Raw genomic sequence first — 18538 nt, 5'->3', positions numbered from 1 at the left:
AAAACTGCCCTTTTGACGTGAGCTGTGGACCCGCTATGCGATGCATGTCTGACCAAGAACAATGTACTGTACAGGGAGAGACTGAATACGTGTGTAAATCACCAGCACGTACGAACCGGAAGGGAAACTGGCTTGTTCGTCACCCGAGTGTGTGGTTGTGAACAGATGCAAAAGTTTGGCGAACTTTTTCGTCATAACCCGATTTGTACGTGGTCTGAGACGTTCATGACCCGAGGTTCCACTGTAATCAGTAATGAGCAGTTACATGCATTCAAATCGGCAAAATTAAAAGGGTACCCAAATTTTTGCACAGCCAGTTTTTCAAATTTGATTTAATTTCATACAACCAAGTACTGCTTCACTAAAAATCTTTGTTCGGAAAACAATCCAGTACCCAGATGTTCCTAGGAAATGAAAGACATACCACTGTTATCTTTTTTGTTGAAAGTAAATTATTATGCAGGCTGAGAGGGATTCCCAAACTTTTTCATATGACTGTAGGTGTTTTATAAGGTAAATGCCACTGTATTGTATTAAAATAAGGGGCACCCCATAATATGTGTGGACGCTGAAGTGGAAATATATGCTAATTAAATTTTGGTGAATTTTGAATGACTGTAGTGCTTTGAAAGTTTTATTTTTGTATATTTAAAGAGCAAAGATATTTTGTTCCAAGTCTTCCAAATACTGATGTTAACTATTCATTACAAATCAAGTATTTCTTCTTAAATGTCATTCCATGCTAATGCATGTTATGAAGTCACTATGTAGACACCGTTCAAATAAAGTGTTACTGAAATTTGTCACATTGTATTAATGTTCTCTATGAATGATTAATCTCCAAAAAGGCCAGCACTTCAAATGTATCAGTGGATGCTAATTCAGTCAAGATAAAATCAATACTGAATCTAATTTGGGAATTGTGAATCAAAACGAGACATCAGTGCCAATACCCAGCCCTAATATCAGAGATAAGAGGTCAAAGTCTACAATGACAACACAAGACCATAACCAACTCTTCTATCTCTCTCTGTGACTTTGAACAAACCTCTTAATTTGTCTATACTTTAAAGGCAAATATACATACAAAAAACAGTTTTGTTTAGTGGAAAGGTGCTACATAAAAATGTTCTACAAACCAAGTCGATGCTACCTGTTCAAATTAATACCTAAAAATGCAAAAGTAACAGCAACTATATTACATTTATGTTGTAATTTATCACATTTCAAGACTGTTCCTTGTATTATTCATTTATGATTATTTTTGAGTAGACTGATTTCTTCTATCTAATGAGAAACTAAATTCAGTTTTAATTTCTAGATTTCAAACAGATGACCAGATGTCAGACATCCTTCTTTCATGGTCTAGTCTTTCAGATACATACACTTTTCTCATTCTTTAAATAATGTACTTCAGTGTTGAGAAGCCCCACCAATGGAACATATGTACATTTGTTATTTGGTACACTTTATTAATCCCAGAGGGGAAATTGCCTTTTCGCATGACCTACATGTCCCATTACGTACACAAGACAGAGCATATCAGTTCATATGGTATAGTATGTCCGACAAAGTACACCTGCACTCTGATTCTTCCAGGAGTGCCGGCATTAAGACTGAAGCTAAGGTGCATAATGTTATATCATTACTGAGACTGACGTACCTACTGTTCTCACCAGGGTTGTGCAATTGTTCCAAAATGCTTCAGACTCCAACTCCAGTTTTCACCAGGGTTGTGCAATTGTTCCAAAATGCTTCAGACTCCAACTCCAGTTTTGGTAAATTTCTACCTGTAACTTTTAACACTTGAATTACCTAAGTCTACGAAAAAACTTGTAAACCCAGCTGACCTTAAATCCCTTCGCACCTCTCGGTCAGCATCTTTTGTCTTGTAAATGTGCCAATCAAGACAAGCAACAAGCAGCCTACTATTCCATCCCCCCACTACAGCAGAACAGGCGCAAAGTTCTCCCAGTTCAAGCCTTGATTATCTGGGAGTCAGGTATCTAGAATTGTATATGGAAATAATAGATCGTTATTTGAAACACATGCATTTAATGTGTTCTGTTTCTACAATAATCTGTGTAAACACATTGTTAAAACAAACGTTTTTCGTATTTTAGTAATAAATGACAAAATGTAGACATAAACTGTATAATGTGTGAAGCCTGAAGTCTAAAGATTAAATAAACACTTTCACAAAAGGTTCAAGGATGATACAATGGCTTCCGTGGCTGAGCGGTAAGAATTGCTGACTTGTAATCAAGATGCAATTGCAGAGGAACTTTATCGTCACTTCTTACAAGAAAAAGCGATGGAAAAAGAAACAGAGGATGCAAAATCGACAAGCTTCTGTTCCAAGACAGCCGCGTTCCCCAGGAAAGCAAACTCAGTCAGCATCAGGTGCCCCTTCATTGTAATAGTAACCACAGCAAGATGGTAGGAGAATGAATATGAATAATGTTACATCAGTGCCACAATGTTTTCCGAAATGTACTATACAGGTCATAAAATGAATAATACCAAATAACATATATACTTATATCTCTGTTTTTTGTCAGTGTGGCTTTGACATCATAGACCATAAGGTGTATATTAATTCAGCATAAGCAGGACCACTCAATAAAACTGAATAAAAAAAAAATCAAGTGACAATGAGATACGAATAAGGCAGATTCACCAGCGTTTGTGTGTCAGCTTTTATTCATCCAGATCAGAGAATTTCCAGCTCCATCGTCTCAAAATACCACTCACATCTACAGTTATTCCCAGTTTCAAATAAAAACTAACAGCGTCAGATCCCGGGGTAGGGTAGTATGTATCGTCACTGAGTGAATAAAAGTGGGAAAAAAAAAAAAAACCTCACTAACTTTTACAAGTACTATAAATTTACACCAGCTGTTACAGACACAAGTCAAATGTATCTCTTTATTGTATAATATTAACAATAAGAGCAGCTCCGTACTCAAAACGGTAAATATACAAGGCAGTCAGGATTGAAACGGGGGACTCTTGATTACAACTCAGCAATTCTTACTGCTGCACCACGGAAGCTGTTATATCATCCTTGAACCTTTTGTGAAAGTGTTTATTTGATCTTTGGACTTCAGGCTTCACATATTATATAGTTTATGTCTACATTTTGTCATTTATTACTAAAATATGAAAAACGTTTCTGTTTTAACAATGTGTTTACACAGATTATTGTAGAAACGGAACACACATGAAATGCATGTGTTCCAAATAACAATATTATTTTCCTATACAACTCTAGGTACCTGACTCCCAGATAATAAAGGTTTGAATTGGGAGAACTTTGTGCTCGTTCTGCAGCAGTGGGGGGATGGAATAGTAGGCTGCTTGCCTTGATCAGCATATTTACAAGACAAAAGACGCTGATGGAGAGGTGCGAAGGGATTTAAGGTGGGTTTAAGAGTTTTTTCGTAGGCTTTGGTAATTCTAGTGTCAAAAATGATGACCTTATAATGATCAGTTGCAATTATTAATTTACACTATTATAAATTATGACTCATACTGTCTCCTCAATAAGTATGTGGCAAAAAAGGTGCATCAGGACTGGAATCCTGCAGAACGTAATTAACATAAAAGCTATGGATGTGTTTGTGTTTTGTGGGGTTGGGTGGGGGATATCTTTTCACTCAAATGAACTGATAGCCATCATTGAGAAATACAGAATGAGAAACTGTGGATGCTCAATAAAACTCTAGGAGAAATGTCAGTGCTTTCAATATGAATAAAAACATTACCTCATAAAAAGTCGTTTATGTATTAAAAATCCAATCATAATATAGGTATTTTTATGGTGTCTTCTAGGTGGCAGATATTCAATGCATATTGAAGAAATAGAATAGGCAGATGTGCAAGGAGCAGAAACAGGCCACTACATGAGTGTAAAAAAGATGGGGAAGCCAGATATCTGGAGCTGGTAGTAACTGGTTTTAGATTTAGATGAAAAGAGCTAAACTATCATAATTGTACTGAATGATCCCTGGGCCAATGCAAACTGTGTTTGAGACAAGCAAGATGTACTCTGATAGCATTAATAAAAAACAAAACAAAACAAAAATAAACTAAGTAACTTACAATATTATTGCTGGCAAATGCTTTGTGTTACTGCATTTAACATCCTTGTCAATGTTTTCATTAAAATAAGAATTCTATTATTAAAAGATTACCAATTAATTGTTTGTGGGTAATTTACTTAGTTCATTAGATCAGTGCAGGTTACTGGCGCAAAGCATCATTCTCTGATGTGTATATAATGTATGTAACACCCTATAGCTTCCACTGGCACTCAGTGTTGGTCTGCATGTCTTTGTGGTGCTGCATAGCTCAAGTCACATGGCTTCTCCTACTCACAAGTTCAACCCACTTCTGCACAGCTTGGTTTGGGTGTCAATAATCGTGTAAAGGGATGAAGTTTAAACCAAAAATGCAGTATTTGCAATTGGAATGTAAGTGTGCTTTTATTAGAACTAGGGGGCTTCGCTCGCCAACCCCTGGCGTTGGGGCATGATAAAGAGTGAGATGTATGAATTAGATATAGAATAGTGTGCAGGTTTGGATGATGCCTATATAAATACAAAATAGAGTGTTTGGCATAGAGTAATGTTTTATTGGAATATTTCTCTGTATACAACATTAGTAGTAAAGATGGTGTCTTGTCTTTGAATGAGTCTTCCTTGGCATGGATCATTTTTAACTTTAAGTTTAATGTGAGATGAACGTCGAACACATGAGAAGGCAACATAAAGATGTCCATGTCCAAAAACGGGTTCAGAGAGGCAGATCCAAACTTTGTCCATGGTTTGTCCTTGTGATTTGTTGATGGTCATGGCAAATGCAGGTTTAATGGGGAACTGTCGGTGTTTCAATGTAAAAGGTAATTCCATGTCAGAACTCATAAGGTCAATTCCAAGAATGAGAACAGTATTGTTAGCATGTGAATCTGAAAGAACTGTTGCTTGAATAACATCGTGTGTTATGGTGTTGACGACTAACCGTGTGCCATTGCATAAACCCTGTTTAGTGTTAAGGTTTCCTAATAGCATGATTATTGTTCCGTTTTTAAGGGTAAGGTTGTGTTGTGGTCATCCGTCCGGGTTAATAGTGTTCAAATATTCTAAGGGTAAATTCAGATGTTCATTGTCGTCATCAGAGTCAACTTTGTCAGAGCTTAGAAAGAGCCGTGTCTCTCCAGGAAGTAATGAAATGACCTGTTTAATAATGTGATTAACATTAATATTTTTTGGACATAATATAGTGCGTTGTGTTAAACACATATGCGAAAGCAGTAAGGGCCATTGCCTTTTGGTGTCCTGTTATGTTCTCCGGTAGATGCAAAAGCAAATGAACTATTGTAGGATCTAATGCAGTTCATAAAGTTTTTACTTTCAGGCACATCCTTAGTTAGAAGCTTCTGTAGATATTCAGGATATGAATGTAAAGGAGGCTTTCTAATCTGCCCCTTTTGACAACAACGTGTAAATTCATTATTTGTATTGCCAGTTGTTTCTTCTGTGAAGTTAAGTGAATGACAATGATTGCAAATGACATTCATTAATCCCAATGAATTTTCCTCAATAGTGGACTCATTATTGAAAGCGTTGTCAGCCAACTGGCGTAAGCGTTTAGCAGACGTCTGGCGTTGATGTCTGCGACGGGCATGTTTTGCTTGTGGCGTTTGAGTGCCACGTTGTTGCATGTTCATTATTTGTGACGCGCTATTTTTGATTTTTAATTGATTCGCCTCCGCTTTGCGCAAAGTCCGTTTCACTCTACGTCGTGCATCGTTTGTATCGTGCCTTGTCTGGTTTTGTATGTCGGTCAGTTGAGCTTTCTGCTTTTTGAGTCCCGCTTGCTTGTTTTCTGGCCGGTCATATGCGCGTTGCTTTGCTCCCTTTTTTGTATGTCTGAGTCGCGAGCTCTTTCTTTTGAAATCGTGCTTGTTTCGATGCAGCACTTTGAGACGCGTACTGTATGCATCTACGTTCAATGTGTCTGTTCATTTGGGCACGTCTCTGTAACGGGGTTACTCAAGCTTTGAATTTTTTGATCCGAGACATTTTTTCTCACGTATTTTCCGAAGCGCGTTGTATGCGCCGCCGTGTATTGTTTTGGTTTCATTCGTGTTCGTATGTTTGGTCCCGTTATCCGATCCGAATCGTTTTGTACCCGTGACCGTGTATGCATGACTTGTTTGTTCTTCAGCGTGCGAAATATGTATAAGTAATAAGGAGGATCGCACTCACTGTTAATATGGAGCCTTTTCTCCAGTTGAACGGTTAATAGTGCTTTATTTTAATGAGATCCACCTATGCTGCCTAGTGAGAAGGTTTTGAGATGACGTATGTTTAATATGGACGTTTCCTTTAGATATGTGGCTTTGGGTGTCACTTCTTATTGATATGGGGGGGGGGTGTGTGGGTGAGGATTGTTGTTGCGCGCGCGTCTTCTTTCGTTTTGTGTTCCAGGGGCTTGTTGAATACCCCTCTTTGTGTGTGTCCCGTCTGTTGCTTGTAGGGTGTGTGGGGTGGTTTTGTGTTCTTTTTTTTTGTGTTCCAGGGGCTTGTTAAATCCCCCTCTTGGTGTGTATCCCGTCCGGTGCCTGTAGGGGGGGGAGCCTTGCCGTTGTGCGCGAGCGTCTTCTTTTTTTTTTGTGTGCTAGTTTCGTGTGCAATGGGTTTCGTGCGGTGCCTGCCTTTGACTACATTTTTCTTTGCCTTTTCCCTTTTTCTGTGCTTGCGGCGTCTCATTTCTTTGTCCTCTTGTTTCTTTGCTCACTCCTTTTTTCTGTGGTCTTGTCCGCCTCTCGTGGCCCCTCATCCGCCTCTCGCGGCCCTTTCTTGCGCCTGCGCAGTACGTCTTTTTGCAGCTACGGCCCATGGCCGGATGTGCCTGCGTCTATCATCCGGTTTAGCATTCTCGGTTAGTAATATGGATGTTAACCACAAAAACACTGAAAGATGTCACAACTGGTGCTTTTTTCTTACTTTATGAATGCCCTTGAATCTCGAGTGCTGGACTTGAAGTCAGGTAACAATTCTGAGGCCCCAACACTGCCAAAAACACTAACCCTAACTTCACAGGCCATTTCATGATCATTTACATGTGTTGTGTGTATGTGTGTGTGCGAGAGAGAGAGAGGGAGAATGCTTTGAACCGCTTTGACCCCACCCCACCCCAGTCAATCAGTCAGCACAATTTCATGTATCAAATGAATAGATGCAAGCCGACCTTTTCAAACTACCCTGATATGTCATGTACAGAATGGGTAAGTTTTATGACTAAGTTAGATGTAGTAAACTGATCACCAGTCACCAGCCATCTAAGCTTGCATTAAACAGTACCAGCCACAAAAGAATTAATTAGGCTAGAATGTACCTAAGATGTGTGCTTGTTATTTTGAAGACCTCAAAACATTTCAAAAACACTTTTTGGCCATACATAGTATCTGTACTCTTTGCCATTAATTAACTCAATACAGTACAGTGCTTGTGATGATTTTCCTTTTAACATGAAATATAAAATTTTCCATACTTTTTACAGAACTATGGCATGAGAAGACAGTTTATCTTGGCAAAAGTGGCATAAGAAAGTAATCTGCCATGGAAAAGACATCAGTCCATCATTGCACTCTTCTACACAAAGCAAATGTATACAGTAATCCCTCCTCCATCGCGGGGGTTGCGTTCCAGAGCCACCCACGAAATAAGAAAATCCGCGAAGTAGAAACCATATGTTTATATGGTTATTTTTATATTGTCATGCTTGGGTCACAGATTTGCGCAGAAACACAGGAGGTTGTAGTGAGACAGGAACGTTATTCAAACACTGCAAACAAACATTTGTCTCTTTTTCAAAAGTTTAAACTGTGCTCCATGATAAGACAGAGATGACAGTTCCCTCTCACAATTAAAAGAATGCAAACATATTTTCCTCTTCAAAAGGGGTGCGCGTCAGGAGCAGAGTCTGTCAGAAAGATAGAGAAAAGCAAACAAATCAATAGGGCTGTTTGCTTTTAAGTATGCGAAGCACCGCGGCACAAAGCTGTTGAAGGTGGCAGCTCACACCCCCTCCGTCAGGAGCAGGGAGAGAGAGAGAGAGAGAGAGAGAGAGAGAGAGAGAGAGAGAGAGAGAGAGAGAGAGACAGAGTTTGTTTTCCAAACAAAAATCAATACGTGCCCTTTGAGCTTTTAAGTATGCGAAGCACCGTGCAGCATGTCCTTCAGGAAACAGCTGCACACAGAAGGTAGGAACGTCCCTATCGTCTAGGTGTGCGAACAGCCCCCCTGCTCACACCCCCCTACGTCAGCGCAAGAGAGAGAGAGAGAGAGAGAGAGAAAGTAAGTTGGGTAGCTTCTCAGCCATCTGCCAATAGCGTCCCTTGTATGAAATCAACTGGGCAAACCAACTGAGGAAGCATGTACCAGAAATTAAAAGACCCATTGTCCGCAGAAACCCGCGAAGCAGCGAAAAATCCGCGATATATATTTAAATATGCTTACATATAAAATCCGCGATGGAGTGAAGCCGTGAAAGGCGAAGCACGATATAGCGAGGGATCACTGTAGTTCTTAATTAACCAAAGACATTTCTTTGAAGGAAGCTAGAGTCCTCGTGGGAATCCCACAATGGAAATAAATGCTAAATCCCTACATGAATTATGCAAATGAAACAAATTGTCCCAGAAAGCTAAGGCAGCATTGTGACCTGAAGCTGTTGTAAGCATCTCTTTGAGCATAAAGTAGTATAAAAGTAGTATAAAATAAAAATGCAATGGTTGAAGATTTTTCACCTATGAAATAAGGTATTTACCGAGTAATTTCAAAGGTTTTTTTTTTTTTTTAAAGATTGAAGCTTTTATGATTACTTCATACCATACATGTCCTGGGAGCGTCTCACGTAGATCCTTCCCTGTTGCAAGTAACAAAAAATATCTCATAAAACAATTTTTGACAACTCAAACGTGTTTTAGCCTTTCAAACCAAAACATTGTTTTCATTCATAGCGCCAAAAAATTAGTAATGATTGGTAACTAGTATTTCAGTAATGAATGGGGCAAATACACATAGTCATGATGCAGCCAAACAAAATGCCAGTTTTATTTGATAAATGACAACTTAAAAAACACTAATACATTATGCACTATTATTATTATCATTTAACTATTACTAGTTATTTGAGTAAACTGACATCATAACTAAGTGCTACAAGCAGGTCTAAACAAAAATGGCTGCAATAAATAAATCTGCACAGCCCATACTTATGATTCATCCATTATTATATTATAAACTACAGCATAAACTGCAATATTACCTTTCCCACCACGGAGGTGTTCATGATTCTGTGACGGTCACTGGCTTGTGTATAGGCATTCTGTGGAGGAGGCATCACCATTCCATTTTCAGTACTAGGATAGTCAGTCCCTAACTTCTGAGGAAGATTATTTATCATCACAATTTGGTCCTGTCAAATAATAAGAAAGATTCATTGATGGCTTGAATAACAAGCTTGAAAACCTCTGACATCACAAAGGCCCCTTAAAAAATGCTCCGAGGATTTTCATACATTGATTAATACAAACAGACACTGATATAAACTGCAGCTTCAAAACATAACCAGGCCCTTTTGTACTTAAGCACAACTAATCCTTTTTGAGTCATTCCTAAGCCAAGAGCACAACAGTAAACATGCCACAAAACAAAAAAATAACAACAAGCAAGCCACATCACTGAACCACAGAGAAATTGTACAGCAAAACAAACTTGCAAGTCATGGGACAAAGAACATATTTGGCCATGCAGGAAGACAACTGCAAATATGGCCAGAGAAAGATCACCTTGCTAAGTGCCACCATGCCAGGCCCCATGGCTGGACTCGAACTCATTGAAGAAGGAGAGCCACCGTGCTCAGTGGGCGAAAGGCAAGGTTCAGAGGTCTCTGACGAAAGGGAGCTGGCTGACCTCTGCAGGCAATGAATGAGAATGCAAATGGGGGGACATATTTACAAATGGTGATTTACTGATTAAGTTTTTTCAGAAGGCCATTTTTTTTAGAAAGAAAGAACGAAACTTAGAAGTGGTAACAGTGCTACACTTGCAGCAACAGTTACACAGAAGGACATAATGCTTCAGAGATATTAACATTTCAGAATTCTTAATTTTTCTTTACACTAAACTGTGAAATCACAAGGAAACCACTCATCAAGGATAACACAGACATTCGCCCAAATGAAGGTACACTACACAAAACACAAACAATGAAATGCAATGATTGCACATTTACTTTAACCACTCTCTTATGATCACAAACTTTGAGATGACAAGCAGCAGAGGAACATTAATACACAAATCAAAAAGAGTATTAATGGTAAAGGAGGTGTCATATGAATAGCTTACCAGGCCTGGTAATATATTTTTATTTACCTCCAAAGCCATTCATAATTCTGCTCTACTGAACACAAACTGCTGACCAAGTTTTACATCTTATACAATTCTAAACTAAATGTGATTTTTTGCAAGTGGAGAAATTTGCTTGTAATTTGAAGCAAGAATAGCTCAAAAAGAAAAACATTCCAAAAAATCAAAGCATACTTCAGCACACCGAGTAATTCATCTATCATTATAAACTTATTTCTCAGTCATCAGTAGATTCATATACACAGGAATACCAGCAAATTTTTCAAGAAAAATCCTTAGTTTTTTACCTGACTCATACCATCAGGAATTACAGCTGATGGCGGTCGAAGATGAAGTGCTTCTGTGGAGCTTGAGATAGAATCCAAAGAAGGAACATGCCGCATAGAGGCATTCTGATAGTTACTGTGTCAGAAGAGGAAATACAAACTTCATGATTATCTTCCATAAAATTAACAAGATTAACTTAACGAAGATGGTTAATATCAATATATTTCAGCAAGTTATGTAGGAAAACAGCACAAATTAAAACTTTGAACTTATACACAAGCGACTTATTAAAAATCACAAATATGTGAATTGAGGATTTGAACTATAGGAGGCCACTGCCCTTGCTAATATACTTTTACCATCTTGTTTACCTGCTGATGCTGCCTTTTCGGGATATGGTGCTGCCTGGGGATGCTGGCGGGGTTTGGTAGGTGTAGTTATAATCTGAACCTTTCAGGTCCAGGATAACCTGTACAAGAAACGGAAAAACAGAGCTATAAGCAATACTTGCTTGTGCTTATTTCAAGCTGCTAACTACCAATGACCAGCAAAGGAAATAGTTATCCTGTCACTATGCACCTCACGCCCACAGGCATCTAAAGCTAGCTTAAGCCAGTAAAGCCTAGACGTTTTCTAATAGCTTTACTTAGCCTCCTTCCTGTCAGGGATGCAACCCTTTCTTTGTTTGTCAGTTTGAGAGAATTCCTTAAGCTGTTGCACGATCACCAGACCTTTCTATGTATAGATGCTTTCTACAAAAACATCTTACTCCACCTTCTGGCCTTATGGATCTTTGCAGAGAGACCAACAATAATTTTTGTCAGCATGTTAAAAGCTCCAAAAAACGATTAAAAACTCTGAGGATTGAGGGTATGCAGTAAATTAACTTTTCAATTGATCTGCAGGATGACTACTAAGATAAAGTCTACAGCACTAAACACATTCTGAGGACATGCAAAACATTTATTAATTTTGCCTGTATATGTAATTAAAGAGCTTCTGTAAAAAGCCAAATTTTCCCCTAGAGACAAATTTCTATCTATATATCTATAGTATAGGTACAATAAGCACATTTTACATAGTGTAGTATTTGAAGTGACAGAAACCCATCAAACGGTATTCTTTGCTTCTTACCTTCACAAAAGCACAGACAAAACAGATCAGTTTTTTAATTGCTCTTTATATTGTGATGGGTGAGTCACTGTCTTGCAGCTCAAAACACGAGGCTGAGTCACGGTACTTTAGCAAAACCAGCTTTATTCAACTTGAAACAGGAACAGCACGGTTATTTATTGTAGCGGGATCTACCACTCTCCTATACACAGCCACAGCGTTAGTGGCCAAGTAATATTGTTCCCTGCATTTATAATGTTCCCTGCATCACCCATCGACAACGGCCGCTTATAGCATGACTGCAATTGGCTTGGATTTGTTTTGGCGGCGAGCTGCTGCAGTGCTGTGAGCCTGCGGTTGCCCCAGCAATGTGCAAAATTGGGAATAAACCACCTGTAATACCCCGTGAGCCAGAGAAAGGCATGAACCTGCCTTTGTGTTTCAGGACGGGGATATGCAAGCACCTCTCCCACCTTGTCCATTTGAGGATTGAGCAAACCCTTCCCCATGGAATTATCCAGATAGTGGGTTTGCAACATATCCAGCTTGCGCTTCTTAGGGTTGGCCGTCAACCCTGCCAGCTATAAACTGTCAAGCACCATCCGAAGGTGGACAAGAGGAGAATCCCAGTCGCTACAGAAAGTGACATTGTCAAGATAGGCACCTGTGTACACGGAATGGGGATGCAGGATCTGGTCCATTGTTTGCTGAAAGGTTAATGGTGCACCATGGAGACCAAAAGAGAGCGCCGTAAATTCAAACAACCCATCTGGAGTGCCGAATGTGGTCTTCTTGCAACTAGACTCCTCCAAGGGGACCTGCCAATAACTCTTTGTGAGGTCTAGTGTGGAGATATAAGAAGCCTGCCTGAGCTTTTCTAACAGCTCGTCCAAACACGGCATCGGGAATGCATATAACTTGGAAATCTTATTCAAATGCCTAAAATCAATACAGAACTGAACTGTCCGGCTTTGAGACGAGTACAACTGGTCTTCGCCATTTGCTCTTACTTGGCTGAATAACACCCAATTGAAGCATCTGGCGGACTTCCTCGTGTATCACTTTCCGTGTTGCTTCTGGTAGGCGATACAGGGACACCTGTATAGTAACACCGGGTGGAGTGGCAATCCTGTGTTCTGAATTTGTCATCTGGCCAAGAGCTGCCAGAAAGACGTCCGAATTCCCCTCGATCAACGATAGCAATTCAGCTTTTTGGGTGTCAGTTAAACTGTCCCCAGTGGCGACCTGTCTGGGGGACCAGTGTGCCCATGACCATGACTTCATGACAGTTGAGCCACTCCTTTAAAAGATTAATATGCAAAATTTGCATGGTTTTCTGTCACCCGGGAATTCTGACTTTATAATTTACTGGGGACATACACTCTTCTATCACTGCTGGCCCTTGCCATTTGGCCCAAAATTTAAGTGGATCGGATGGGATCGACACCAGCACGCGATCCCCCTTCTTAAACATGCAAAGTTTACTCATCTGATCATAATTATGTTTCTGTGCCTCCTGCTCACGCTGCTGATGTTCCACAATAGAGGACAGTTTGCTCTTGCAGCGAAACGACACGGTTGACAAACCTCTCCCCACTAGGTGTGTCGCGAGTCCCCGTCCATTCTTCCCGAAAAATTCCCTGGATGCTTGCGGGGCCTCCCAGACAGCAAACAGGGAGAAAGGCACTACCGTATCCCAAGAGGTTGGATCGTTATGGGCCACCAGCCGAATCATCGGTTTCAGGGTTTTATTATATTGTTCACCCAGGCCATTTGTCTGCGGATGATTAACCATGGAGTGTTTGATGCTAAAACTTTCACATAGCTGCTTCATGATGCGAGACATAAAGAGTGTGCCCTGATCAGTGAGGATCTTGTAAGGGATACCAATATATGTGAACATATCCAAGAGTGCTTATGCAATAGTCCAGGCGTCTGCCCATTGTAGTACAGCTACTTCTGGGTATCTTGTGGCATAATCGATTAACACGAGCATATACTGAAAGCCACTTTTACTCCTGAGAAGCTGCCAACAATATCTAATCCAACCCTTTCGAAGGGGACGTCTAAAACAGGCATCATTACAGGGGGTGCCATGGCGGGTCTGTGAGCGGAAACTATTTGACAGTCGGTACAGGCCTAACAAAATTGCTCCACATCCCGGCATATATTCACCCAATAAAAGCGTTTTGAAATGCGTTCCCTCATCTTTTCCAAACTGAGGTGACGCCCCAAAACTTGAATGTGAGCAATTTTTAAAACCTTCTCCCTATGCTCACTTGGTACTACCAACTACTCGATACGTCCATCAACCAATACAGAAAACCATCCTTAAATAAAAAATGTGGTGTTTTAAAATGCAGATCCTCACTCTCCAGATAGTAAGAGTCATTTGTGACACGGGCTTGTCTGAATGGAAAATCCAAGTTGTTGTTGGCTCGTTGTAGACGAGGAAACTCTGCCTGGATGGCGCACTCTGCTTCCTTTGTGTTCGATGCAGCTGTCCAGTGTCTTCACTTGAGGATTTGTCCCCCACCTCGCTGGACAACTCCAGCTCAATTTCAAACCCGGTTCCTTGATTGATGCTGCCTGCGGTTAGCCTCTCTCTATCCACTATGGGGGAAGGTGCCCTGCAGGTGGCCAAGAGCCGTGAGAAGAGGATATTCCTTTTTCCTATTAGGAGTGGCCAGCGTGAGGTGTCTGATGTGGCAATCCAAACCTTAAAAATTCTTCCCTTTAAATTTCAGAGGGAGTAATATAGTCTTATATGTTTTAATGTCCCCATGGATGCAACAGATGTTCACTTTGTCTGTGGTCTTATAATGGGTCTGCAGGAACAAGTCATGGTGGACTATGCAGAGGTCGTTACCAGAGTCTAACAGTGCCGAAAAATTCCCATCTGGCCAACATAATAGAGACCTTAAAACTGTCCTCCTTTAACATTTTGGGGGAAACTTGCGAACCGCATACCTGGGCCAGAACGATAGCCATTGTTTGCGTAGGCAGGAGGTGGCACTCCCGAGCCAAATGTCTCAGTTGATCACAGTGAAAGCAGCTGCGTTCAGTCTACATAATGGTGTTCATAATATGGTGTCTTTCACCCGTGGCGCTGGTGATACTGAAGGTCTGTGCTGGTTGGATCGAAATCTGAGTCAAGCCTGGGTGGCCATTGTTTCCAGGTGGCTTGTGCAGCGAGTGGGCGTCATTCTGTAGCATTTCATCACAAAGGCTCTCGTCTATCCCTGACAGGACTGCATCGATAGCGAGCTTCTCCACAATGTGCTTGAAAGGGTCTCCCCAGATCCAGCTTTGTATCAGGTCCACTAAGCCCTGGATCTGTCCTCGTACAGGGCGATCCAGATCAATATGCCACAGATGAAACTAGCGCCCCTTGGCCACTGGGCTCACAGCCGTGCGGAGGAGGATCTGTTGCTTCAGGAAGTCATAATCATCGAGCCTTACGGGAGGGAGATTTCATACAGCATGGAAAGTTTCTCCAGTTAAAAACAGGGCCCAAGGTAGCTCCCCAGGCTCCCCTGTCCAAGCGCATCAATGTTGCCGTGTGTTCAGAGCAGAATAGGAAACACTCAGGGTCGTCTGAGGGAGCCATCTTCAGCAGCACATCTCGTGGCTGTGCCAGGGAAGGGGCATCTGCCGGAGGTTCATCTTGCCCCGAGGGTTGCTGTACTTCTTGGGGATTCATTGGTGCAAGGACCCCACTCCTGGTACCATGTGATGAGTGAGTCAGTGTCTTGCACCCCAAAACACTAGGCTAAATCTCAGTACTTTAGCAAAACCGACCTTATTCAGCTTGAAACAGGAACAGCATGGTTATTTATTGTAGCAGGGTCTACCACTCTCCAAAACACAGAACCCAAGTGTAATACTGTTTCCCGCATTAATAATATTCCTTGCATTACCTAATCAACAACAACCGCTAATGGCACGTCTGCGATTGTCTTGGATTTGCTTTAGTGGCGAGCCACTGCAGTGCTGTGAGCTTGCGGTTGCACTGACAATGGATAAACAGATCTTCCACAGATGCGGGGGTCGCGCTTCAGGACGCTCTTCTGCGTGTTGTCCCATTGAGGACAGTCCCAAAAGAGTTTAGAAACCTCACAATATAAACTGAGCAGAAAATCAATAACCTTGTACACCTCTCAGAACTATGTTAACTTACCGGTTTCCTTAACATAAGAATACAGCATTACACGGTGGACAATAGAAGTAGTATCCTTAAACTACTGTATCCACCATCAGAACTTTACACTGTTCAGAGAGATCTGGATTTGTTCCTTGTCGTAAAATAAACATGACTGACTTATAGTTACTATAGTTAGTGCAATTGCGACTAACATCAAATTAATGATCAATGACATGACACAGGCGTTTGTCTTCACACTTGTCCATGCTTTTATCACATCCTGCATCGATTATTGTAACTCACTGCTGGGAGGTGCCCCCTTCTAATCTTCTATTACAGCTCCAGTTGATTCAAAACTCTGCTGCAAGAGTCCTTACTCGAACCAGCAACAGTGAGCACATCATAACCATCCAGCTTCGCCTTCACTGGCTCCCTGTGTCTTACAGGATTGAATATAAAATTCTATTAAGCTTTAAATGGCCTTGCACCGGACTATATCAGTGACCTTCTAAATCACTATGCTCCTGTTTGCCTACTAAGGTCCTCTGATTCTGGTAATCTTGTTGTTCCTCACACTAACCTGCACTCTTTGAGTGACAGGGCATTCAGCTCCATAACACCCAGACTTTAGAATGACATCCATCCATCCATTTTCCAACCCGCTGAATCCGAACACAGGGTCACGGGGGTCTGCTGGAGCCAATCCCAGCCAACACAGGTCACAAGGCAGGAACCAATCCTGGGCAGGGACATCCTGAAATTATTTAGATCAGCTGACTCCATTCATTCTTTTAAAAAACAACTTAAAACTCATCTATTTAGGAAGGCTTTTAACTTAACATTCTGCCCTTTCTTTCAGTTTACCTCTCTGTCCAGGTGCTCAGGATAATGTGTGTGTGTTGTATCACAAATTAGTTTGTTAGGTTTTTCTTTTAGTATTGAATTTAGTATTTTACTCTGGTTTATTGTTCTTTATCCTATTTAATGCTTTGTTATCTGTTTCATTGTTCTATTCAGGAAAACATTTGTATCCAATGTGATATATACCCTGCTGTTTTTTCTAAAACTCTGAAGCACCTTGAGCATGAGAAAGGCGCTATATAAATAAAATGTATTATTATTGTTTGAAAGTCCACATTTCATGGAGAAAGCAAGCTTATATTTACACTTCTGACAAATACACAAGAAAATATAAAAAATGTAAAATGTAAAGAATGTAAAAACTTTAAAACAAATTGTTTCCTACTCGTCACTAACTAACCTGCTCACTTGCTGGGGGCAATTTGTTAGGCTCTAGTGTTAAGGTTGTAAGATCTTCCAATATTGACTGAAGGTGTGTCACTTCTCCCAGCATTCCAATCTCCTCATCCTGGTAAAGGAAACAAAATGACATTTTAAAAGTGACCACATTTTTATTGGATGACTCAATTGCTAAATACATGTAGCTACCCACCAGCACAGGCCTCAACATGGAGACAAATGAGCAAAAACGGCTACGCTCCTCAATCAGAGCCCGGCATACAGCACGCTTCTCTGTTTCTTCTAACAGCATGTATTTGTCATTGACGTCTTGCAAGGCACTGTCTAGCTGCAGACGGGCATCATCTTTGCCTAAATGATAAGAACAGTGAAGAAGACTCACTTGAATGAATAAATAAATAAATAAATCCTAAAGGTTTAAAAGTTTCACAACAAACACCTATGAAACAAGTAATTCTCTAATAAATGTGATTTACAATTTTTAATACTTGATTTTGCTGTCCATCTACCTTACTTTCACAATCTTTTTATCATTCTCAGGTTGTAAGATTGTATTACTTTTATGAGGTGCTCTTGGCTCTTATTCCATTATCCTTTACACTGATTAGAGAACAAAATTAACTAAACCTAACAAACTGTAAATTTGGCATATTGTTTAATACATCTACTTTGTGCAGGGTACAAGTAATTTTTTTCCCCAATTATGTCCCTATTATTATCATAATTCCAGTGGGTCACAAGTTTACATGCACTTTATTAATATTTGGTAGTTTGTCAGCATAAAATCTGTGGAGGAGTTATAAAATGAGATTTAAGGAATCTAAGTGTATCTAAACTTCTGACTTCAACTGTATATGACTACTGCATCCATGCTTGACATTAATAACAAGTACTCTTAGATTAATGGACAATCTCTAACTTTCACCTATATAATAAGTTAACGTTAAGAATTAAATGGTGAATTTTGGCCTCAACTGTACTTTGGAGTTGAGTCAGGGCCTTAAAGACTTACCAAGAGAGAATGAACGTTGCATGTAATAAAATACATAAAATCCTAGATGCAAATGTGTAGTCTATAAGAGAACCAGGACTAAAGTGAGAATATGTCTGTCCTTCTGTAGAAAGGGCTCAAGGTAATCTGAGTTGCTCAATCAATCCAGCTACAGCACATTAAGTAGGAATTGAAAGTTGCAGTTCTGCAGTAATTCTTGAATGATAATAGGTAAATGAGTATAATGCCCCTATAAGCATAACTTAGAATTTTATAAAGACAAGAAAAGAAGTTGCTGCCTATTATTCGTTTACTAATTTA

General features: G+C 40.2%; 1 protein-coding gene across 2 annotated transcripts in view; it reads right to left on the bottom strand.

The window, feature by feature from the left end:
* mtss1 (MTSS I-BAR domain containing 1) overlaps nt 1–18538 on the bottom strand; it is a 227409-nt gene that overhangs the window by 13841 nt on the left and 195030 nt on the right. For both annotated transcript variants that reach the window (XM_051932832.1, XM_028811889.2), the window contains exons 7-11: nt 17420–17577; nt 17228–17335; nt 11081–11178; nt 10730–10844; nt 9340–9489 (exon numbers count right to left, since the gene is read on the bottom strand). In XM_051932832.1, coding sequence (XP_051788792.1) covers nt 9340–9489; nt 10730–10844; nt 11081–11178; nt 17228–17335; nt 17420–17577 — 629 coding nt within the window. The remainder of the gene's footprint in view (nt 1–9339; nt 9490–10729; nt 10845–11080; nt 11179–17227; nt 17336–17419; nt 17578–18538) is intronic.

Source organism: Erpetoichthys calabaricus, chromosome 10 (genome assembly GCF_900747795.2).
Source record: "Erpetoichthys calabaricus chromosome 10, fErpCal1.3, whole genome shotgun sequence".
NCBI classification, from domain to species: Eukaryota; Metazoa; Chordata; class Cladistia; order Polypteriformes; family Polypteridae; genus Erpetoichthys; species Erpetoichthys calabaricus.
This window is presented reverse-complemented; position numbering and strand designations above follow the sequence as displayed.